General features: G+C 42.6%; 1 protein-coding gene and 1 long non-coding RNA gene across 19 annotated transcripts in view; both read right to left on the reverse strand.

The window, feature by feature from the left end:
• NGLY1 (N-glycanase 1) overlaps nucleotides 1-23,551 on the reverse strand; it is a 57,214-nt gene extending 33,663 nt beyond the window's left edge. For 4 of the 18 annotated variants that reach the window (XM_081521051.1, XM_081521056.1, XM_081521040.1 and 1 more), the window contains exons 1-3: nucleotides 23,411-23,551; nucleotides 15,132-15,246; nucleotides 8,371-8,616 (exon numbers count right to left, since the gene is read on the reverse strand). In XM_081521051.1, coding sequence (XP_081377177.1) covers nucleotides 8,371-8,616; nucleotides 15,132-15,246; nucleotides 23,411-23,547 — 498 coding nt within the window. In that variant the 5' untranslated portion in view covers nucleotides 23,548-23,551. Of the gene's footprint in view, nucleotides 1-8,370; nucleotides 8,617-14,786; nucleotides 14,854-15,127; nucleotides 15,247-21,865; nucleotides 22,067-22,877 lie in introns of those variants that run through there. The other 14 variants (XM_081521046.1, XM_081521043.1, XM_081521044.1 and 11 more) reach the window with 8 other exon arrangements.
• LOC145517843 (uncharacterized) lies at nucleotides 17,366-20,732 on the reverse strand. Its single transcript, XR_014062380.1, has 2 exons — nucleotides 18,125-20,732; nucleotides 17,366-17,988 (listed from the first exon to the last, which is right to left on the reverse strand). It is a non-coding gene; the product is annotated as an uncharacterized LOC145517843 (long non-coding RNA).
• Nucleotides 23,552-25,450: the final 1,899 nt, after the last annotated feature.

A 25,450-nucleotide genomic window follows, 5' to 3' on the forward strand; every position in this document is an offset into this window, starting at 1 on the left:
AAAAAAGGAAACATTAGTCTTAAAAAAAAAAAAAATCAACTAACTCAGAGGTGCACAGCCAGGGGAAGAAGCCAGCAGGTCAGACAGGAGGCTGCTCTTCTCTGTGGGCTCCCACTGTCTTAGGTATGCATTTCAAGCTTTTCCAAGTCTGACTTAACTCTTTTAACATCCTCAAGGTGCAACAAATCCAACTCTGATGTGGAGATTAGAGAAGGGTTTTGAATATAATAAACAGGATTGGTGTCCATTTAAAAATATAAACAGAAGAGAGAGGACAAAAGGTGGCAGAGAAAATACCCTGCATATAAGTTAAATAAGCAGGGTGACAATATACAGCCTTGATGTACTCCTTTTCCTATGGGCTCAGTCCCTCTCACAAAAACACCAAAATCACAACTGCTGAACAACCATCGATAAGCAAACTGGAACCTACAAAAAGATATTCTACTTCCGAAAACAAAGAAAATGCCAAAATGAGATGGTAGGAGGGACGGGTTCACAGTATAATCAAATCCCATACTCCCTGGGGTGGAGGGGGCACCCACAAACTGGAAAATAGTTATATTGCAGAGGTTCTCCCACAGGAATGAGAGTCCTGAGCCCCATGTCACACTCCTAGGAGTTTGGCCTTGGAAGGAGGAGCACCCAAAGCATCTGGTTTTGAAGATCAGCAGGGCTTGAGTGCAGGAGCTCCACAGGACTGTGGGGAAGACTCCACTCCTGGAGGGCACACAAGGTCTCATGTGCACTGGGACCTGAGGCAAAGCAGTGACTCTACAGGAGCCTTGACCAGACGTACCTGCTGGTTTAGGAAGGTCTCCTAGGGAGGTGGGGGTTGACTCTGGCTCACTGTGGAGGCAAGGACACCAGTGGTGGAGGTACTGGGGAATATTCATCTGACATGAGCTCTCCTGAAGGCGAGACCTGGCCTCACTTAACAGCCTGCAGGCTCCAGTGCTGGGACACCACCAGCCAAACAACCAACAGGGCAGGAATGCAACCCCATCCATCAGCACACAGGCTGCCTAAAGTCATCCTGACCCCACAGCTGCCTCTAAATAAACATAGCCCTAGACACAAGCTTTGTCCACCAGAAGGCAAAGACCTAGCCCCACTCACCAGTGGGCAGTCAACAGTCCATCCCACCAAGAAGGCTGCACAAGCCCCTGGACCAAACTCACCCACCAGAAACAAGCAGAATTACAATCCTGCAACTTGAGGAGCAGAGACCACAAATAAACAAAGTTAGACAAAATGAGATGGCACAGAAATACATTCCAGAAGAAGAAACAAGATAAAACCCCAGAACAACAGCTAAGTGAGGCAGAGATAGACAATCTGCCTCAAAAATAATTCAGAGTAATGATAGTTAAGATGATCCAAGATCTCAGAAAAAGAATAAAGGCACAGATCAAGAAGATATAAGACATGTTTAACAGTGACCTAGAAGAACTAAAGAACAAATAACAGTGATGAACAACAAGCTAACTTAAATGAAAAATACATTGGAAGGAATCAATAGCAGAAGAACTGAGGCAGAAGAATGAAGTGAGCTGGAAGACAGAATGGGGGAAATCACTGCCACAGAGGAAAATACAGAAAAAAGAAAGAAAATAAAGAAAAAAGAATGAAAGAAAATGAGGACAGTCTAAGAGACCCCTGGGACATTAAACACACCAACATTCTCATTATAGGGACCCAAGACAGAGAAGAGAGAACAGACCGGAGACCATGTATGCAGAGATGACAGCTGAAAACGCCCTTAACATGGGAAAGGAAACAGTGACCTAGTCCAAGGCGCTCAGCCCTCTTCACCGTCCAGCTCTCACGTCCACACACGACCACCGGAAAAACCACAGCCTTGACTACACGGACCTTTGTGGGCAAAGTAGTGTCTGCTTTTTAATATGCTGTCTAGTTTGGTCATAGCTTTCCTTCCAAGGAGCAAGCATCTTTTAATTTCATGGCTGCAATCACTATCTGCAGTGATTTTGGAGCCCAGAAAAATAAAGTCTGACACTGTTTCCACTGTTTCCCCATCTATTTCCCATGAAGTGATGGGACCAGATGCCATGATCTTAGTTTTCTGAATGTTGAGCTTTAAGCCAACTTTTTCACTCTCCTCTTTCATTTTCATCAAGAAGCCCTTTAGTTCTTCTTCACTTTCTGCCATAAGAGTGGTGTCATCTGCATATCTGAGGTTATTGATATTTCTCCCGGCAATCTTGATTCCAGCTTGTGTTTCTTCCAGCCCAGCATTTCTCATGATGTACCCTGCATATAAGTTAAATAAGCAGGGTGACAATATACAGCCTTGACGTACTCCTTTTCCTATTTGGAAAAGGACACATTCAACCAGACTTAATTGATATTTACAGAGCATTCCATCTGAAAGCAGCAGAATACACATTCTTTTCAAGTGAACATAAAAATTCTCCAGGACAAATCACATGCTGGGCCACAAAGTGAATCTCAGTAAATTTAAGAAAACTGAAATCATATCAGGCATCTTTTCTCATCACAGTGCTGTGAGATTAGCAATATGCTACTAAACAGCCAATGGGTCACTGAGGAAATCAAAGAGGAAATTAAAAAATACTTAGAGACAAATGAACACAAAAGCATAATGATCCAAAACCTATGGGATGCAGCAAAAGCAGTTCTAAAAGAGAACTTTATAGGCAAAATAATCTTACTCAAGGAAGAAGAAAAATCTCAAACATCTTAAGCTTACAGCTAAAGCAACCAGAAGAACAAACAAAACCCAAAGTTACTAGAAGGAAACAAAGCATAAAGATCAGAGGAGAAATAAATGAAATAGAAACAAACAACAGAAAAGACCAGTGGTTCTTTGAAAAGATAAACAAAATTTATAAACCTTTATCCAGACTCATGGAGGAAAAAAGGGAGAGGGCTCAAATCAAAAAATCAGAAATGAAAAAGAAGTTACAACAGATACCATTGAAATACGAAGGATCATAAGAGACTACTATATGCAAATAAAATGGACAACCTGGAATAAATGAACAGATCCTTTAAAAGGTAAAATCTCTCAAGACTGAACTAGGAAGAGACAGAAAGTATTAACAGGCCAATCACAAGTACTGAAACTGTGATTAAAAAGCTCCCAACAAAAGTTCAGGACCAGATGGCTTCACAGGAGAATTCTATCAAACATTTAGAGAAGAGTTAACACCTACACTTCTAAAACTATTCCAAAAAATTGCAGAGGAAGGAATACTTCCAAATGCATTCTATAAGGCCACTATCACCCTGATTACCAAAACCAAAGATTACACCCACACACACCCACACATATTAAAGGCCAACATCACTGATGAATGAACACAGATGCAAAAATCATCAAAATACTAGCAATCTGAACCCAACAAAACATTAAAAGGTTTATACAACATGATCAAGTGGGATTTATCCCAGGGATGCAAAGATTTTTCAATATCTGGAAATTAATCAGTATGATACACCACAACAACAAATTTAAGAATAAAATCATATGATCATCTCAAGAGATGGAGAAAAAGCTTTTGACAAGATTCAACATTTAAGATAAAAAACTCCAGAAAGTGGGCGTACAGGGAACATGTCTCAACATAAAAAAGGCCATATATGACAAACCTATAACTAACATCATACTCAATGGTGAAAATCTGAAAGCATTTTCTCTAAGATAGGGAACAAGACAAGGGTGTCCACTCTTGCCACTGTTACTCAACCAAGTTTTGTAAGTCCTAGCCACAGCACTCAGAGAAGAAAAAGAAATTAAAGAAATCCAAGTTGGAAAAGTAGGAGGAAAACTTTGACAGGAAAAGTCACTGTCAGTAGACAAAATAATACTACACATAGAAAATCCTAAAGATGCTACCAGAAAACTACCAGATTTCATCAATGAGTTTGGTGTAGTTGCAGGATACAAAATTGATACACAGAAATCTACACATTTCTATACACTAACAACAAAAGATCAGAAGGAGAAATTAAGGAAACAATCCTATTTACCATTGTATCTAAAAGAATAAAATACCAAGGAATAAACCTACCTAAGGAGGCAAAAGTCCTATACTCAGAAAACTATAAGATGCTTAAAAAAAATTGAAGATGACATAGACAGAAAAATATACTATGTTCTTGGACTGGAAGAATCAAAACTATCAAAATAACTATACTACTCAAAGCAACCTACAGATTCAACACAATCCCTATCAAATTACCAATGGAAGTTTTCATAGTAATAGAACAAAAAAAATTTTAATTTATATGGAAACACAATGACCCCAAATAGTCAAAGCAATCCTGAGGAAGAAAAATGGAGCTGGAGGAATCAGGTCCCTGATTTCTGACTATACACTAATCAAGACAGTATGGTACTGGCACAAAATCAGAAATATAGACCAATGGAACAGGAGAGAAAGCTCAGAAACAAATCCACAGGATAAAATACAATGAAAAGACAGTCTCTTCAATAAGCAGTGCTGGGAAAAATGGAGAGCCACATATAAAAGAATAAAACAAGAACACTTTGTAACACCATTCACAAGAATGAACTCAAAATGGATTAAAGGCCTCAATGTAAGAGTGATACTATAAAACTCTTAGAGGAAAACAGGCAGAACATCCTTTGACATAAACTATAGCAAATATCTTTTTGGATCCATATACTCATGAAAATTTTAAAAAAAATGAGACCTAATTAAACTTAAAAGCTCTTGCACAGAAAAGGAAACCATAAACAAAATGAAAAGACATTTACTGAACAGGAGAATATATTTGTAAAGGAAAAGCCCAACAAAAGATTAATCTCCAAAATATACAAACAGCTCGTGTAGCTCAAAAAAAGAAACAAACCCACACACAACCCAATTAAAAAATAGGCACAAGATCTAAATAGACATTTCTCCAAAGAAAACATACAGATATCCAGACAGCACATGAAAACATGCTCAACAATGCTAATTATTAGATAAATGCAAATCAAAACTAAAAATGAAGTATCACCTTACACTGGTCAGAACAGCCATCATCAAAGTCGATAAAGAACAAGTGTGGAGAAAAGGGAGCCCTCCTACCCTGTCTGTGGGCATGTAAATTGGTACACATACTATGGAGAACAGCATGAGTGAGTGAGTGATGGTCGCTCAGTCCTGTCTGACTCTTTGCGACCCTGTGGGCTGTAGCCCACCAGGCTCCCTTGTCCATGGAATTCTCCAGGCAAGAATACTGGAGTGGGTTGCCATTTCCTCCTCCAGGAGAACGGCATAGAGGTTCTTTAAAATACTAAAAACAGAACTACTATAAGATCCAGCAATCTTGCTCTTGGGTATACATCTTAAGAAAACCATAATTCAAAAAGATACGAACACCCCAGTGTTCACTGCAGCACTATTTACAATAGCCAAGATATGGAAGCAACCTAAATGTCCATCAATGGAGGAATGGATAAAGAACATGCCACACATCTGTCCATGGGATTTCCCAGGCAAGAAAAATGGAGCCGGTTACCATTTCCTACTCCAAGGGATCTTCCTGACCCAGAGATAAACCCAAGTCTCCTCCACTGGCAGGTGGATTCTTTACCATTGAGCCACCAGGGGAGCCCAAAAAAGACTTTAACAAGTATCAATGAGAACACAGACAAATTAGAACCTTCACACTCTGCTGGTTAGGATGTAAATGGTGTAATAGCTCTGAAAACCCATGTGCACTTTCTTAAAACATTAAACAGAAAAATTGGGATATAACTCAGTGGGCTTCACTTCTAGGAATTTACACAAGAGAAGTGAAAACATATGTCCACACGAAGCCTGGTCTGTGGATATTCACAGCAGTACTGCCCACTAACAAGGCAAACAGGGCAAACCCAAATGCTCTCCAGAGAATACTATTCAGCAATAAACAGGAACAAAATACTGATATAGCCTGCAATATGGATCAACTTCAAAAACAAATTAAAAGCAGCCTGAGGCAGAAGAATATACAGTGTATAATTCTATTTACATAAAATATCCAGAAAAAGCAACAAAATAAGTTTCTAACTAAGCTACTGATATTGAGCACCAATATATTCCAATATTTTACATCTTACATCAGTGACTATCACCTTGCCTTATATTTCAAAATTTTTACTTGATATAGTTTCAACCAGAGAAATATTAGTTAAGAAGCTCATCAATACCCAGCACATGTCTAGTTTATATGCAGTTAAATGCTTTGTTAACCTCTCTCCCGCTGTTTGACTTGGTCCATTTTAATTCAGTTAATATCTGCACTCAAAATGAGAAAGGCAGGAGAACATAACTATCAAACTCTGTAGTATAGCAATTAACAGTGATAGAGCTTAAGTAACAAAATACTTTTAAGAACAGTGTGTTTCAGTGATCCATAGAACTAGGAGTTGGCTATAAAAAACAAGACTCATTCTAGGGCTTTTCTGGTAGCTCAGTGGTAAAGAATCTGCCGGCCAATGCCAGAGACACGGGTCTGATCCCTGGTCTGGGAAGATCCCGCCTGCCACAACCACTGAAGCCTGTGCACCCGAGAGCTCGCGCTCCACGTGAGAAACCACTGTGGTGAGCAGCCCCTGCTCCACGACTAGAGGAAGGCCTGCACAGCAACAAAGACCTAGCACAGACAAAAATGCATAAATAAAATTATATATATATATATATAAGATCCATCCTAATTTCTCCCAACTCCCTTAAGAAACACAGGAAAAGATACTATATCCCAGGAACTAGAGAAATAAGAGTAAATATTCAACAGCCTTCTAAGAGCATATGTGTTTGAAGTTTACTGCGTCTAAACTCTGCATTTGCTTTGACAATAGAATGCCATTTTGTTTTCAGTGTAGTATCCATACGTTTTCTGGCAATTAGCAGATTTCTAAAGACCTCAAACTATAACTGAATTTTGAAGTTAAAAATTTTAAAAAAAGGAAAGAGGTTAAAGAAGGTTTAGAAAATCTGAATGGATTTTCTGAGCCAGAACACTTGTAAAAAAGAAATTCTAACTAGTCCAGCAAAGAGCTATTTTGTAAAATAAAATATCTTACTGTATTTTATGTTTTTCTCTAAGACTGGTCAATACTGTGCATTTTAAACTGTAATACTGAGATTCAACAAAAGATAAAGTGGGGAATCTTAAAAGATATATTTCACACTTTAATTAGAAATCTCATAAGGTGCTAAAAACCAAGAAAGAAGTTAAACATGCTTCTATACCTGTATCAACCTGAACTGCAAAACTGATGAAGACCCCAGTTACCCCAAGTGTAGGGAATGACATGCTTTAATCCTGTACATGACTCCTGTTTAAGGTATATTAACATATACACACAGAAGTACGGGACTCGTGAGTAGAGAGACACTTATTCGGTTATGTATTCAACACTGTCACTGGTAAGATGTGCAACCAACAAAAGAGTGGAAATCAGTGTTCTAAGGACCAGACTGACTAGGGTTACTATTCTGTTCCACTAGAGACAGGTGGTCCCTCTTTTCTGTTACTTATGATAACTCTGTGCTAAATGAACCAGCTGAGTTACTTTATAGAAGGAATTATTGTCACCAAGGGCAAATCTTTAAGCCCTTCACAGTCTTTTAAGCTTTCACACATGCCCTATCACCTGACCCCCACAACCACTTAATATCATTACTAGTTGATTCAGTTGATTCAATACTACACAGTAACCACTTCTTGGAAGCATTCATCAACAAAGTTATGTTTATTATTATAAATAAATATTAGCTGTGAAGCTCATGAGAGGGGAAAATATTATAAAGACTTAAAGGTTAACCTAAGTCAACTGAGGCACAAAAGAATATGCTTTAGAAGAGTTAGTCTTCTTGAAAAAAAAAGAGTTGGGAAACCACTCATCAGGAATTGTATAAAAGAACAGTCTCTACCCTGTCTCTTCCTCTGGTGGCCCCTACCACCTTTATTCTTTATTTTTCAGAGACAAGCTTAGGACACTCCTAGCCCACACTAAGGGATGACTGCCATCACCTGACTACCAGGGAAGTGAGGTTAAAGGCTGGAATCATTCAGCTGGAGAAAAATAGATTTAACAACTGACTCTATATGTGAGGTTCCGTTGTATTGAGGAAAGTGACAAGGTGTTTTACAAAATTAAAACAGGACATGAGTTTAAGTTGGCTACTGATAAAAGTACTACAGAAAAACCATGACAATTTTTCTGACAGTGAAAATTTATAAGTAAAATGCTTAAGGACCTTTATTACAAAGGATTTTTGTAAGCTGGATAATTTCCTATTAAATGAAGACATCTAAGTAAAGCTTCTGCTGTTTCAACACTTTGAAAGGAACAAGTCAAGGAAGGGTTAACTGTAACATTACCATTGAAGCCAACGGGGGTCTGGATGCCTGCCCTTCACTGTTCCCTGGAGGCTGGGTCACCCCCTCAGGGTGTGAAGATGGTGCTGTAGGAAGCTGGGAGCTGGCTGCAAGGTGCTGGGAGGATTCTGGTTTGTGGCTCTTCTCTGATCTATCCAATCTGCTACTTCTCTCCATGGCAATCAGGTCACGGATTTTTTGCAGCTGCTCCACTGAAGCTTTTTTAGGAAAGATAAGATGTGTTTCTCCCTGGAGTTTAAAAAATTAGGGAAATATATATCAAATGGAGCCAATACTATAGAATACATCATACTTTAACAATCATTCTCTTTGTACCATTATGGCACTTAAAAAAAAAAAATACAGGAAAAGGTGTACCAGAAAATTAAGAAAATCCGTCTCCTTTTTAGCATCAGATGTTTAGCCTATCTTATTGGTTCAAAAGACCTTTAAAAATATTCTATCTTTTAGGAATACTGTAATAAGTCAGAAAGCCTCCTAAAGACTGCAAAAAAAGCACATTTCTATCTTCTCTGTAATAGGATATGATACAACTATTCTACATGAAATTTCCTACAAGATAATGATACTATAGATACGGCCATTCAAAATGATCACTGGTCACACAAAATGAAGAAGTTATATAACAACCTTTGAATCTTCTCAAGTCTTTAAGAATAGTTGCATGATTAGAAGTCTATGGGGTCCACTAATTCTTCCAAGATAACAAAAATTACACCCTGATGGTCATTTCAAAACTACAGATTGCTATTTAGTAATACAAAGGTGATCCAAACAAACAAACAATAAAAATCCAATTCTTTAAGAAGTGACTCATTTAATGAATTCACATAATACAGAGTGCTCTAAGGTACAATAAACATTACAACAAAGCTCACAATGTAAAACAGTCAGCAAATTCCAAAACAAAAACAAAAAGTAAAATGAAAATATATTCAATCAAGGTTTAAGGTGTTGAATGACTATATTTCCCTGCTGATGGCAGATCTACAGAAATCAGCTGACCAAGACCTTAGTCAATAATGACATGAAGATTAATTCCAAGTGAATCCTTTTTAAAAAGCTGGGAGAGGCCAGCAATCTCCATATATTACCCAAAATAGCCATTAAAAAAGATCACTATCATTTATTGCATTTATGTGTTTCTAGGTACTGTGCATACATTATCTAAAGAATTCTTATAGCCACCTTGAAAGGTAGGTACTAGGTTTAGCCCCACTTTTCATATGAAAATATGAAAGCTCAGAGAAGTTAAATAACCTGCTTGATGTTCTGAATAACCATCAGTGAAAGGATTCACATAACCGTAATTGCTACGCTGTAACTACCTCCATCTCAGACTGAACAGAGATCAAATCCCACAGCCAGTACAAATAGGTGGAAGGGTAGAGCAAAGTATTACGACAGTTGCGATGATTACACACACTGTGATTGGCACAAACTGAAACACAATGAATTTTCCAACATGAGAAAGGAACCACCTCCTATCTATGACAAGGTCTGGAAAGAGAAACCAGACTCCTGGTTTAAAACCAAACAAGGAGGCCTCTGATCTCGCACAGTGAGCAGGGCAACACAGAGCAAAGCAGATGACACCATGGACAGGCAAAGGGGAGCCCCACAGGCAGTGGTCTGCCTGGCCCACACCTCAGAGAGGCCTCCCTAATACGGTGGGGGGTGCCACCCCTTCCATCTTCTCAGGACCAGTCCTGAAAGAATGTGTGATTACGAACAAAGTGTCTGTACCCACAAGTTTAATCAACAGCACTTCATTTTTGTAAAAGGACAAAACTACAGGCTTAATGCATGAGATCAAACAACATTTTAAGAAACCAACCAGGATTCCAGTATTTGACAAAATCTGTGTTTCTCAACTCATTCTTGCTGAGACAATTCTCACTGCTGGGTGTGAGTCAACCCAGTCCCTGCCCAATAAATGCTGGTGACATCGTCCAGTCACCCAGACAACCAAAACTATGATGCCCACTCCTCCCTGGGGGGGAGTACGGCTCCTGGTGAGAACCACTCCTCTAAGCTGGCCTGATGGGTCACCCACCCTGTGAATCCCAGTCTTTCTCCACCTCCTCCTCAGAATTTTCATAAAAAAGTATAGTCTCAGAGTCAAGTGATCCCAAAGGTGTCAGGATTTTAATGAACAACTGAAAATTTCAGGATAGGTCTTGGATTCCCACTGCACCTCAAAGCCCACCAAGTTTCTTTCTGGAGGCAAAGTTCAGTTTCAGTTCTACTGACTAACACTGATAAAACATTTACTTCTATAGGTCCTGAAGTGTGAAGTCCAAAGCCATCCAGTAACTCTAAATATAAATTAGTCTGAAAACATGATAATCTTTTCTGAGATTGTGATTCCATTTGTGTCAAATACTACTCCAAGTCTCAACCTGGCTTGTCACCTGGTACTGGTATAACCAACCTACAACAAGTCCGCCTGGGGTGGAGGGGTTGTCTGCGGTGTGGGATTTCACTGCTAAAACCAGTACATTCCCAGGCAACTGCAACAGCTGGCCACCTCTCCTGGAACTCAAATATCTGCTGAGTGAAGGATAAATCTGATTCCACTGAATTTTTAACAATAAACTTAAACAATAAAAAACCAGTAGTCTCTAGTTGTCATTTACTTGAAAGTGAAAGTCACAGTCGTGTCCGACTCTTTACAACCCCATGACTACAGAGTCCACGGGATTCTCCAGGCAGGAATACTGGAGTGGGTAGTCTTTCCATTCTCCGGGGGATCTTCCTAACCCATGGATCGAGCCCAGGTCTCCCACATCCCAGGCAGATTCTTTTTTTTTTTTAGTTAATTTACTTTTATTGAAGGATAAATGCTTTACAGAATTTTGCTGCTTTCTGTGAAGCCTCAACATGAATCAGCCACAGGTATACATAGATCTCCTCCCTTTTGAACCTCCCTCCCATATCCCTTCCCATCCCACCCCTCTAGGTTGATACAGACCCCTGTTTGCGTTTCCTGAGCCATACAGCAAATTCCCGTTGGCTATCTATTTTACATATTGTAATATAAGTTTCCATGTTACTCTTTCCATATATCTCACCCTCTCTTCCCCTCTCCCCATGTCCATAAGTCTATTCTCTATGTCTATTTCTCCACTGCTGCTGTGTAAATAAATTCTTACCATTTTTCTAGATTCCATATATATGCATTACGATATTTATGATTTATATATATTTATATCATATAATTTATGATATGATATACGATATTTACCTTTCTCTTTCTGATTTACTTCACTCTGTATAATAGGTTCTAGGTTCATCCACCTGATTAGAACTGACTCAAATGTGTTCCTTTTTATGGCTAATATTCCATTGTGTATATGTACCACAAGTTCTTTATCCATTCATCTGTCGATAGACATCTAGGTTGCCTCCATGTTCTAACTATTGTAAATAGTGCTGCAATGAACAATGGGGTACATGTGTCTCTTTCAATTTTGGTTTCCTCAGGGTATATACCTAGGAGTGGGATTGCTGGGTCATATGGTGGTTTTATTCCTGCTTTTTAAGGAATCTCCATACCATCTTCCATAGTGGCTGTATCAGTTTACATTCCCACCAACAGTGCAAGAGCATTCCCTTTTCTCCAGACCCTCTTCAGCATTTATTGTTTGTAGACTTTTTGATGATGGCCATTCTGACTGGTGTGAGGTGATATCTCATTGTGGTTTTCCAAATAGGAAAAGGAGTACGTCAAGGCTGTATATTGTCACCCTGCTTATTTAACTTATATGCAGAGTACATCATGAGAAACGCTGGGCTGGAAGAAACACAAGCTGGAATCAAGATTGCTGGGAGAAATATCAATAACCTCAGATATGCGGATGACACCACCCTTATGGCAGAAAGTGAAGAAGAACTAAAGAGCCTCTTGATGAAAGTGAAAGAGGAGAGTGAAAAAGTTGGCTTCATGCTCAACGTTCAGAAAACTAAGAACATGGCATCTGGTCCCATCACTTCATGGAAAATAGATGGGGAAACAGTGGAAACAGTGTCAGACTTTATTTTTTTGGGCTCCAAAATCACTGCTGATGGTGATTGCAGCCATGAAATTAAAAGACGCTTACTCCTTGGAAGGAAGGTTATGGCCAATCTAGATAGCATATTTAAAAGCAGAGACGTTACTTTGCCAACAAAAGTCCGTCTCATCAAGACTATGGTTTTTCCAGTGGTCATGTATGGATATGAGAGTTGGACGGTGAAGAAAGCTGAGTGCTACAGAATTGATGCTTTTGAACTGTGGTGTTGGAGAAGACTCTTGAGAGTCCCTTGGACTGCAAGGAGATCCAATCAAACCATCCTAAAGGAGATCAATCCTGGGTGTTCACTGGAAGGACTGATGTTGAAGCTGAAACTCCAATACTTTGGCCACCTCATGCGAAGAGTTAACTCATTGGAAAATCCTACCCTAATGTTGGGTAGGATTGGGGGCAGGAGGAGAAGGGGACGACAGAGGATGAGATGGTTGGATGGCATCACTGACTCGATGGACATGGGTTTGGGTAGACTCTGAGAGTTGGTGATGGACAGAGAGGCCTGGCGTGCTGCAGTTCATGGGGTTGCAAAGAGTCGGACACGACTGAGCAACTGAACTGAACTGAGTAACGAGCAATGTTGAGCATCTTTTCATGTGTTTGTTAGTCATCTGTTTGTCTTTGGAGAAATGTCTGTTTGAGTCTTTCCCCCACTTTTTGATTGGGTTTGTTTTTCCGGTATTGAGTTGTATGAGCTGCTTGTGTATTTTGGAAATTAATTCTTTGTCCGCAGGCAGATTCTTTATCAGCTGATCCACCAGGAAAGCCCAAGCATACTGGAGTGGGTAGCCTATCCCTTTTCCAGGGGATCTTCCTGACCGAGGAATCATTTACTTAATTTTCCTGTCATCTGACTCAAAAATTTGCATTTCCTTGAACAAAATCAGCAATTTCCCCTGTCTATGGTTTTAACTTCTTTATGTTCAGATGCCTGTGAGCAGCTACAAACGGATGACACAATAATTGACAGTGCCCTCTCCTTTGAAATCATCATAGCCTTCTTCACTCTCCCTGATACCTCTACTTGAATATTTAACAGTGTACCAGTTACAATTATCCAAAAGACAGCTAGTAGTTTTTCCTCCTCTGACACCTGCTACCCTCCAGGACTTTTCTGTCTCAATGAATGGAACTCCCATCCATGCAGTTGCTCAAACCAAAACCTAGATGTCACCCTGACTTCTTCCTTTCCCTCATACTCCACATCTAATTCATCAGCAAGTCCCACAGGCTCTGCTCCAAAAAGAAATCCGGGATCCTTCCACTCCCTCATCTCCGTTGCTGTCGATCTTTAATCCAGCAAATATTTACTGAGTGCCTATGCGTACTGGTCCTTCCCCAGGAGCCAGAGCACAGGGAACAACACAGACGGAAAGCCCGCCCTCACAGAACTCACACAAACCACTGCCATTTCTCAGAGAGACGAAAACAATAAGCTTTCTAACTGGCCTCTGGGCTTATCCCTCACCCTCATGCAGAACATTCAGAATATTCTCTCTACAATGGCTAGAGCAATCTCTAAAAATATTCTTCCCTGCTTAAAACCTTTCACTGGCTTTCCATTCCACTTGTCACCAAGTTGTCTTTACCACAGTTCCCTAAAATCCACGCCCACACCTCTGCCTGCCTCTGGGGCTACTTTCTGTGCCAAAGCTACACCTACTAGCAGTCCTCTGCACGGGCGAATCTCCGTGACTGGAAAGCCCTCACCTGAGAGCGTCAGGGACCTGAACTGCTTCTCCTCGCTCAGGTCCCAGCTCAAACGAGATCTCCGGGGCCTCCCTGACCACTCTTCCTTACATGGCTGCCCCAACTACAGTGGCTTATGATGTCTTTTCAAGCTTTACTTCATCTATGTTTTCACGTCTGTCTGCCTTATTGTAATGCAAGGTCCACGTGAGATGGGATCTGTTACCTCTTCACCACTGGTTCCTAAGGCTTGAAGCAGATGGGGGGAGGGAAGCAGAGAGGTGGGGAGGCAAGTGCACCCAGGGCCACTCAGTGAGCGTACATCCTGAACAGCGGCCACAACCTTGCCAGCTCTGACTGCTACTGATCACTCAATCTCTAGAACCAGGTTTGATGTCTTTCAGTACTCCATAAACTAGAAATGGCTAAGCATAGACATACACACAGAAAACTCGTCATCTGGACAGCTACTTTCCTGTGTCATAAAATTAAACTATGCCACAGACTCCACAAGATGGAAACACCAAACTTTTTGTCTGACCTAAAAATAAAAACAAACACAAAACACTGAGAGTCTTCTCTCCCGTCACAGAGAGAATCCTTACGTGTGGCAGCTAAACTCAACCTTTCTGTTTTTACCCTTTTCATTTCTTCCTGGAGACAGGGGGTTGGAGGCCATTCCTCTGTGCTCACATAGCAGATTTGGCTAGAAGTTTAAAGAGAGCCACAATTTAGTCCTTGGGTTGCAAGATTAAAGGACTGAGATAGTAAGAATTCTGCCCGTGGGAGAGCAGTTATATTTTACTGTGAGTTTAAAGTATATTTACTGTGATTTTTCAATGTCGAATAAGTGAAGAAATAACTAGTTCCACAGCTTTCCAGAATGAATCAATTAAAAAATATTATCTTGTTTAGAAATCACTGATCAACACTACAATGAATGCTCTGTACATAAACTGCAGAGAAAGCCACGAACACACTTACCTCTTCAAATCCCATTTCAAATAAACATTCAACAGCTCCTCTGACAGGCAAGAGTCGAGTAGAAAAAGTTGTGTTTCCAATCCGGATAGATCTATATTTTTCATCATTAGGGTTTCTGATTTAAAAAAAAAAAAAGTCTGATTATATATAACAATTTATAATTTTCACCATGTTTTTACATTCTTTCTACGTTTTATACTGGCTATATTCCCTCAAGGCAGGAGAGATCCTGACTTTACAGACAGCTGGTATAGAAGGACACCCTGATCTGGCGATTCTTCCTTCAGGGCACACTTAGCACAACATCACTGTTTACCTTCACAGCTGAACATATTAATGCTGCCAGGAGGGAAATACATGCAACTTTCTACTTCTGTGCTGTTAAAACTAGAGACCTTTACGAGCGTTGGGGCTGCTAAGAAAAAAAACTCATGCAAGCTCCAGACAGGGGCAGAAAGTTTTGCCTGTTTTGTTCTGACGGATCGTAATCATCAACGATAACACCTGACATGTAGATGGTGTTAATAATTTATAGTTTATTAAAAATTAATAAATGGTTGTGAAATGAATGAATACAAGAAACTAAGAAGTTACATAAAAATGAACCAAAGTTCCTCAAAGACTTTACTTATGACAAACATGAACCTAGTTATAACTTAACAGTCCTCTGATTTTTCTTCCTTCCCTAGGCCAATGGTTGTTTTTACTACAAGTCTTGTTTCAGCTCAAGATATATTTTTGTCACAATAAGTATGGTAAAAATATAAAATGAAGATATGAATTTCTTTTACAATGATTAAGATTTTGAATATTATACATGGGGTGAGACCAACACATGAAATATCTGTGAGAGTTTTAGTAATCTTGATAAACCAGAAAGATTGTTAAAAAAAAAAAGAAAAAGAAAAAAAAGGTTAAAGACAATCATGGTATTATACTCAAAAAGGCCTTCTGAACATAATTTAGGGTAAGTAGGTTTCATATCTGACAGTGACACCCTTAAAAATGGTGTTAGTCACTCAGTCGTGCCCGACTCTATGTGATCGCATGGGTTGTATCCTCTGTCTGTAGAATTCTCCAGACAAGAATAGTGGAGTGGGTTGCCATTCCCTTCTCCAGGGGATCTTCCTGACCCAGGGATTGAATCCAGGTCCCCTGCATTGCACGCAGACTCTTAACCGTCTTGAGCCACCAGGGAAGTCCAATGGTAGTGGCTTCCATCAGCATGACATTACGATTTCTGTGGCTGAGTCAGGTGTCCACAGAGGGAGTACTGAGGCCATCAGTCTGGGGTCTGGAATGGCAGGGTGGCCAAATGCTAACAGATAACCAGCCACCTTAGTCCTAAACTTACACATGTTCTCTAGATACTGTGATATAAAAACAAAACCAAAATAGGGATTTTTAATTGTGGAAGTTTCAACAAATTTCACATTTGTTTTACATCGAGCAGCTCCTGTTGCTAAACTGTCATAAACACTCCGTGAAACTTTTTTTTAAACCTCTTTTCCTTAATTTCAATAACTACACAAGTTTATTACAGAATATTCAGAGACAAAAGCTCTAAAATAGTGTTCTTTAAAGTGTCCAGATTGGTGCTAATCTACTCTTTGCTATTCATCCATGAGGAATACAGAAATTGAGAGCATTCAATTATTATTTATTACAGTAACTTGACATCGTCATGAAATTTTCAGTGTATTTTACAAAAGTTATAGGTCCACAAAGGATTGGAAATTAAAAACAAAAGCACTGTTCTTCACTGCAGGTCATCTGAAAATGACACATAACTGTCATTTTCTGCCATAAAATGACAGAAACACAAGAGACAGGTGCCTTACTATTTTATTCTGTGTATTAGATCAGAGTTTCTAAATCTTGGCAATACTGACCTTTGGCCTTTGTTGTGGGGGCTGCCCTGGGCACAGCAAAACGTTTAGCATCCCTGGCTTCTCTGCTGCACTACGTCACAAGTGTGCTACTCTTTCTTACAATGTAAACATTAAACGACAGCATAACCCTACCTTTATCAAAGCTGGTTACAGATAAAATGAGGCATCTTTTCATGATTCTCAACACATCCCACAGGGTGATAAACAAAGCAGTACCACCAGGAAGGTACATTCCACTGGTGCAAAGTGCCAGAGCTCTTAATCTACTTTTTCCCAACAGTTCCCAGATTTCTACATAATCAAAGTCTTTTACTCTGCTTAATTTTCTAATTTTTCTTCCCCTTTCCACTAGTGTTTAAAAATTCTTATAAACTTACGTGAGCTGTTCTGATATAGCTTATTATTTTGATGTGTTTCAGAGTAACTGTCGACGCAGCATCTTTGATACGGGCTTTGTACAGTTTAGATTTTCCTCTCTAGCATCTAACAGGCAATTTCCTATCTTTGTACACTATCTATGAACCTCACATATTATTCATCTGTTTTTCTCATTCAATGCATATTGCAAACAAAAAAAGATGGCAATAACATTCAGTTACCCAAATCCTATCTTCCTCTTTTAAAATGTGTTGAGCAGACCAGCCATAGTTGTGAGTATAGACTGATGTGAAAGTCAACCTCTGAAGCCCTCAAAGGCTTAGAGAACTTGGCTCCAGGACCTTCAGATCTCAAATCCATCAGCTCCCATTTCCTGCCTTTGGAAAAGCACCACACACACACACACACACACACGCCTAGACATCTAGCTTCACAGTTTAAGCCTTGTGCAGCCACTCTGCTGCTAAGTCGCTTCAGTCGTGTCCAACTCTGTGCAACCCCATAGACGGCAGCCCACCAGGCTCCGCCGTCCCTGGGATTCTCCAGGCAAGAACACTGGAGTGGGTTGCCATTTCCTTCTTCAGTGCCTGAAAGGGAAAAGTGAAAGTGAAGTCGCTCAGTCATGTCTGACTCTTAGCGACCCCATGGACTGTAGCCTACCAGGCTCCTCTGTCTATGGGATTTTCCAGGCACTCTACTTGAGCTCATTACTACTCTCCTTACCCTGTGGCGTCTAAAGCAGCCCTAAGGATCACCTTCAGTTTTGTCTGATCTTCCGTTAATTCTCTGCAGATTTTTCTCAAATTTTTTGTGCTAATAACTCTTTGATGTTTTTCTTCTTATCTCTGCTGACCATTAATTACTTCTATGACTTCCAGTATTTATCTTGCTTGTTAGCAATTATTTTGTACCTTAGCTTGAGGTTTCTTCTGGTTGCTGGATGATGCTGTTGAAGAGAAGGGGCTTGAAAGGGCAGCAAAATTTCCTGAATCTCACTCAACAGTCACTCTGAACACATTTTGGTGTCTTGTGAGTTGTCTTACCCACAGGTATCACCAAATTGTTTCATCTATAGAAAAATTAGTCTTTGTACTTACAACTGACCCCTTCATGTATCACACAGCCATGACGCGGCAACGGATCTTGCATAACTCAATGAAGTTGAGTCATGCCATACAGGGCCACCCAAGACAGACAGGTCATAGTGAAAAGTTCTCACAAAATGTGGTCCGCTGTACACAGTTCAAGAAGCAACAGTAGTGGACATGGAACAATCAACTAGTTCAAAATTGGGAAAGGAGTACGTCAAGGCTGTATATTGTCACCCTGATTATTTAATTTATATGCAGATAACTTCATGCGAAATGTTGGGCTGGAGGACTCACAAGCTGGAATCAAGATTTCTGGGAGAAGTATCAATAACCTCAGACCTGTAGATGACACCACTAATGGCAGAAAACAAAGAGAAACTACAGAGCCTCTTGATGAGGGTGAAAGAGGAGAGTGAAAAAGCTGTCCTGAAATTTAACATTAAAAAAAAACTAAGATCATGGCATCTGGTCCCATCACTTCATGGAAGACAGAAGAAGAAAAAGTGGAAACAGAAACAGATTTTATTTTCTTGGGCTCCAAAATCACTGTGGACAGTGACTGCAGCCATGAAATTCAAAGATGTTTGCTCCTCGGAAGGAAAGCTATGACAAACCTAGCCAGTATATTAAAAAGCAGTGACATCTCTTTGACAATAAAGGTCCATACAGTCAAAGCTATGGTTTTCCCAGTAGTCACGTTTGGATGTTGGACCATAAAGAAGGCTGAGTGACAAAGAATCGATGCTTTCAACTTGTAGGGCTGGGGAAGACTCTTGACAGTCCCTTGAACTGCAAGAAGATCAAACCAGTCAATCCTAAAGGAAACTGACCATGAATATTCATTGGAAAGACTGATGCTGAAGCTCCAATACTTTGGCCATCTGATGCAAAGAGCCTACTCATTGGAAAAGACCCTGATGCTGGGAAAGACTGAAGGCAGGAGGAGAAGGGGGCGGCAGAGGATGAGATGGTTAGATAGCATCACTGACATTTGAGCAAACTCTGGGGGATAATGGAGGCCAGAGGAGCCTGCTGACTTAGCAACTGAACAACAATTTACAACTGAGTAATAGGAAAAAGCCCTGCTTTTCACCCTAAAAGTCATAATCAACTGCATTTCTAAGATTTTAAGACATGTTAGCAAAAAGCCTCCCACTGAGTCACAGCTTTCCTTTTCTCAGAAAAGAAAAACTTAAATGTTTCTACTTTAGAATTTCTGAAATGCTAGGAATTAAGTATATCTGAACAATTTACTTGTCCTCTTCTTCTTTGGAATGCACAATCCCAGAAAGACTTCTCACAAATGGAAACTTAGTACATGAATGCATTCTATAATCTTGCATTTTTATCACTGATCACAGAAGTCTTTTTGTAGGTCATTTGAAACACTATTTCTTAGTCCTTCTGAAAAACTGTTATTCTGACCTACATGTGAAATTTCAAGAACAACTCTGCCTTTAGAATCATCTGGGAACCAACTCTGGCTCTAACTTTACCATTCTCTGTAGCTGACAACATGGGAAACATGTGCACGTAACTCAGCTTAACATGAAAACCTGAATGAGAGAAACAAACAACATGTGTGCCATGTCCTTTATTTATTTCTATCTTCTGCGACAGTTTTATAATTTAAGTATTGTTCTGTCCTGTTAACACATTATTGACCAGGGGATTTTTGTAGACACTAGCACCGGTGGCCAATGATTTATGTAGTTGAGTACTCAAACACTCTGGTCAAGAACATCTGGGCAACAAAAGATGTATTAATACATCTCTGGTCAATAAGTTGTTAAACATGAGGAAATTGATACCCAGAGCTTACATAAATCACCTATAATCACATTCCTAGGAAACGGCTGACTGGGACTTAAACCCACTCACTGGTTTGATTACAAACACTCTCCACCATACAGATGCCAACAAACTCATCCATTCTCCGTTAACTGCCTGGCTCAGTTTCTCCAGGTGTCAGTGGTAACTCAGATGAGAAATCTGAAGTTATTGCAGACGTTCTGTCTCCTCCCGTTATCAGCTGTACCCCTGGCACTCAGTCATTCAAGGATTGCCAGCCCCTGCCTACAGTTCTCTCTCCATTCATCCAGTTACGCACATGCTGGCTGCAACAACTTTAGACGTGAAACCCATGCCCATGTCTTCTTACATCATCATTCTACACGAATCTCTCATTATGCTTTGAGTCTATAAACTACAAGTGTTTTCTGTCGCCTATCACATAAACCTTTCTTCTCAAAACCTTTCCACATCAGGTCCCTGCTATCTCCTCTTATAGAAATATGTAAGCATTTAAACATTGTCCTCGAATTGTCCTCCAGATAGTATGCTATGGCTATTTTCTGTATCTGTGTCTTTCTTCTAGACATTCTTTTCTTTGAAGAAAGAAACCATTTTCCATTCATAGCCCTTCCCAATCATACCCAGAGCAGTTCATAACAAGTAACTGTGCAGTTTGCAAAGGAAATTAGTGGGAAATAAAATATGTTTTTTAAAGAATGAATGAAGCAAATTTTCTAGGGAGCCCATGTGGAATGTCAGTAAAACTATTACAGATTCTTGAAAGGTAGATACTGAGGACTGCGGATTTTTATCTAGAAGTTAGTGAACTGAAAAAAATGGTTCTAACCCATGGTATACTGTGCATGCAAATTAGCATATACTTCATTCTATAATTTCACGAACTTTATGACTCTTAGTTGGGTAACAGAATAAGCATCATCTGAAGCAGAAATTTAAAACTTAACCCAAAGTATCATTTTCACCTGTGTGTAGTGACAAATACTGCTATTTAAAAACAAACTGCAAATGAAATTCTCATTTCATCATTCACCCTATAAAATACTAAAAAATAACTACCCTGAGGTAGTTGTAAGGGATATCAAGACAACACCCCCCCTTATCTCTAAGACTAATGGATTTCCTAAAGCATCAAAACAAACAGAGAACTGTGGTCTCTTCTGTTCTCTAGCATATCTGTAGTGCAGAAAGGCTAAGGGCTCAAGAAGTCTGGGGCTTTCCTGTTAACAAGTAAGCTAGTTGTTACTAGCTTGGAAGGGGAAGAAAACGTGGGTCCCCCGCCCCCACCAAGACCAAAGGAGTTTTAACTGTAAGAGTACGAAAGCAGGGAACTAATATTACTACTTAAGACAAACTAGAACAGGTCGTTTTTCACACCATCTCCACTTACAGGAGTTCAACTTCTAATTTCTTTTTTTAGACAAACATTTTTTAAGATAGAAAACATAAGCCACGGTAAAGACTATAACATGCATGAACAGTACGCCAAGTTTCGTCTGTGAGTCTGGTAAACATTCATAGCAATGACTGTGATGCAAAAGGATTTCGTTCCTCACAACACCTTGATCTCAGCATCTGTGGTTTCACTGGGTTGAAAGCAGAAGTGAATCCTCATTGTAAGGCCAACTCCCTGTTTCGAATAACGGGGTTTGAACAGCTGGGTGGCTCCTCAGGTGGGAGGTCCCGGTGGCGGATGGGCTCTGGAGAACTCTGCCTCGGGGTTCACTCAGGACAGAGTCCTCCGGCATCAGCCTTGCGCTCTGAAGAGCTGCTCGACCTTCTGGGGTAGGAAGGCGAGCCGAGAAGATGTCACAGAGGAGGGAGACAGCCTCCACATAGGTCACAATCGTGCCGCTGTGCACACTGCAACCCTCAGAGCACCTGGCTCGGGACAAGGGCTCCACGTGTTGTTCCTTTGATTCACTTTAAAAGTCATTAAGGTAACCTGTATGAAGAGCTTCCCTGGTGGTTCAGCTGGTAAAGACTCCGCCTGCAAAGCAGGAGACCCCGGTTCGACCCTGAGTCGGGAAGATTCCCTGGAGAAGGGAATGGCAATCCACTCCAGTATTCTTTGGCTTCCCTGGTGGCTCAGCTAGTAAAGAATCCACCAACGGATGAGGGAGACCTGGGTTCGATCCCTGGGTAGGGAAGATCCCCTGGAGAAGGGAACGGCTACCCACTCCAGTATTCTGGCCTGGAGAATTCCATGGACTGGATAGTCCGTGGGGTCGCAAAGAATCGGACACGACTGAGCGCCTTTCACTTTCATAAGAAGAGCATTGAAACTGCCATGACTTAAAACACTACATTCACAACTAACGTCTCCAAAATCAGGTCAGGTGAAATCTAGAGCCTTGAAGCTGAGATGGAATCTCCTTTTCAGACTTCATGCCAACACACAGCGCACCAGGGGCCGGGGGTGGGGGGGGGCCTTCACTGGGGCCCCTCTGCCCCTCACCTCAGGTCCCCTCTGCCTCATACCTCAGGTGCCCTCTCGCCCCCACCTCAGGTCCCCTCTGCCTCATACCTCAGGTGCCCTCTCGCCCCCACCTCAGGTCCCCTCTGCCCCTCACCTCAGGTCCGGTCTCCCGCCCCCACCTCAGGTCCCTCTGGGCACCACGTCGTGGGAACTAAGAGCCGAGGGAAGTCGTCCAAACTCCACTTTCCGACGCCCCCAAGCCGCGAGGTCCCTCGGAGGGGTGAACAAAGCGCCCCCGGCCAGGGGTGCCCTCGCGGACACGACGGTGGCGTGAAGACGCGCGTGAAGACGGCGCGCCCCTGACGAACTTCTCAGCCGCCTGTGGCAGCTGAAGGCGCCCGGCGGGTAAAACGCCTGCGGGGGGGGGTGAGACGCTTGTCGCCGCTTCTGTCCGGACTCGGAAGACGGTTCAACGGCCGAAGTCCCGGGCGCGTCTCCCCGTCCCCGCCCCGCGCGACGCCAGGGGTCAGGTCAGGACGCCGCCTCCCCTCCGGCGGGGCTGGGCGGGCCGGGTCTCCGTCTGGGGGGCCCGGGACCGGCGACCCTCCCCCCGCCCCGGCACCACCGGCCGGGCGCCCCCCCAAGCCCGGGCCGAGCGGGCGCCGCGCCCCGCCTGCCGGCCCGCACCTGAGGATGTTGTCCGCGTAGGTGAGCAGCAACCTGGAGGCCTCCAGGAAGGTCTCCGGGGTGTTCTGACAGAGCTCGGCCACGGCCGGGGACGCGGAGCCGGCGGAGCCGCCCAGCGCCGCCGCCGCCGCCGCCATGCTCGAGCGCGGCCGAGCCCCGCCCCGCGCCGTCCGCTCCCGCCCCGCGCCGCGCGCGCTCTGAGCAGGCGCCCCGGCACGCCGCGCCCCCGGCCGGCCCGGAGGGCGGGGGGAGGGGAGGAGCGGGGGGAAGGGGACGGGAGGGCTGGGGCGGGGGGAGGGGGACGGGAGGGCTGGGGCGGGGGGAGGGGGACGGGAGGGCTGGGGCGGGGGGAGGGGGACTGGGGGGCTGGGGGGCTGGGGGGCTGGGGGGCTGGGGGGCTGGGGCGGGGGGGCGGGGCAGGGCTGGTCTTCAGGGGCGGGGGCTCTGCCCGGGCGCAGTGTTGAGAGGCTGGTCTCCAGGGGTTGGGGTGTCCAGGGGTGGGGGCTGGTCTCCAGGGGAGGGGGCTGGTCTCCAGGGCAGAGGACCGGTCTTCAGGGGCGGGGGCTCTGACCGGGCGCGGTGTTAGGGGACTGGTCTCCAGAGCTGGGGGCTGGTCTCCAGGGACGGGTCGTCTAGGCTGGGGCGGGGGCCTTGTCCTCGCTTGCTGGGGGCTGTTTGGGAGCTTTGAGGTTTTGGGCCGAGAGAAACCTGGTGGTCAGGGCCCAGGGAGCTTCGACCAGACAGGGACGGGGTCTTGATCCTCCAGAACAAGGGGCTTTGCCCAGGGGTGTTGGGCGTCCCTAGTGGCTCAGCTGTAAACAATCCGCCTGCCATGCAGCAGAGGCGAGTTCGATCCTGGGCTGGGAAGATTCCCTGGAGGAGAAAAAGGCAACCCACTCTAGTGTTCTTGCCTGGAGAATCCCATGGACAGAGGAGCCTGGCAGGATACAGTCTATGGGGTCCTGCAGTCTATGGGGTCCTACAGTCTATGGGGTCCTGCAGTCTATGGAGTCCTACAGTCTATGGGGTCGCAAAGAGTCGGACAGGACTGAGTGACTTAGCAGCAGCAGTAGCAGTCTGGTAGTGATAGCTTCCAGTGAACATGTCGGATTCGTGATCTCCAAAGATTTAGCTTCAGGACCAGGGACCAGGCTTGATCACTCAAGAGCTTTTGTGTAACAGAGTCTCATTAAAGTATGAAATGAGACAGAGAAAGCTTCTTATCAACCTGACTGGGAATTGACTCAGTAGTCTGGGCCAGGGGTGGGGCGGCGGGCTTTGGCCAGGGCTAGTGGGTGCTGGCTGGTACAGTGCAGAAACCTGGGTTCTTCTGTGTCCCAAGGTTGGCCTCAATAGATCCAGCCAAGATGGTGGGGAAACTCCTTGTACTCCAACCGCCAGCTTTTTCCCAAATGAAAATATCTTACAGCTTCCTCCTCGCAGGTTGTCAGGCTTTCCTAAATAAATGGGGATGAAAGACCCCAGGAGGAAGGAGCAAACAGTTTTCAAAACCAAAGGCATGGCTATGAACTCTGCTGGGATTCCCCTCTATGGATTCCTTTTAGAACTAGATAAATGACTGAAAATCTCTTGCATCATTCCCAGCCCAGATAGTATGATGCTTCTGTAAAGAAGTGTTTCTCGAAACTGTAGGTTGCAGGTGGTGGACTCTATTGACCAAAATAAAACACATACCCAATAATGACAGAATAGGATAGAGGGGAAAGGAGAGACAGCAAGTTATGCATCCCATATAATAAGAGTATGTATCAATTTGTGACTTTGTTGTACAGGTAGAGGCTGTGATGAGTGTCCTCTATTCCTCTTAGAAGATGGATTCTAACCTCTTTAATCCATGCTCTGCCTCTCCATGCCTTTGAAAATGTGCTTTACCAATGCCTCCTTTCTTTGCAGAAATTCCTTTCCAAACCTCAATAAGTATTATTTCTCGACAATAGATTTTAAAGGTAAATTTTTGTCTAAGTTAGTTTCTTCAAATTTTATTGATGCTTTATCTTCAGTTTGCTTTTTAAGTTCGAA

The sequence above is a fragment of the Giraffa tippelskirchi genome, chromosome 8, assembly GCF_054371585.1.
Source record: "Giraffa tippelskirchi isolate mGirTip1 chromosome 8, T2T-mGirTip1v1.2.pri, whole genome shotgun sequence".
NCBI classification, from domain to species: domain Eukaryota; kingdom Metazoa; phylum Chordata; class Mammalia; order Artiodactyla; family Giraffidae; genus Giraffa; species Giraffa tippelskirchi.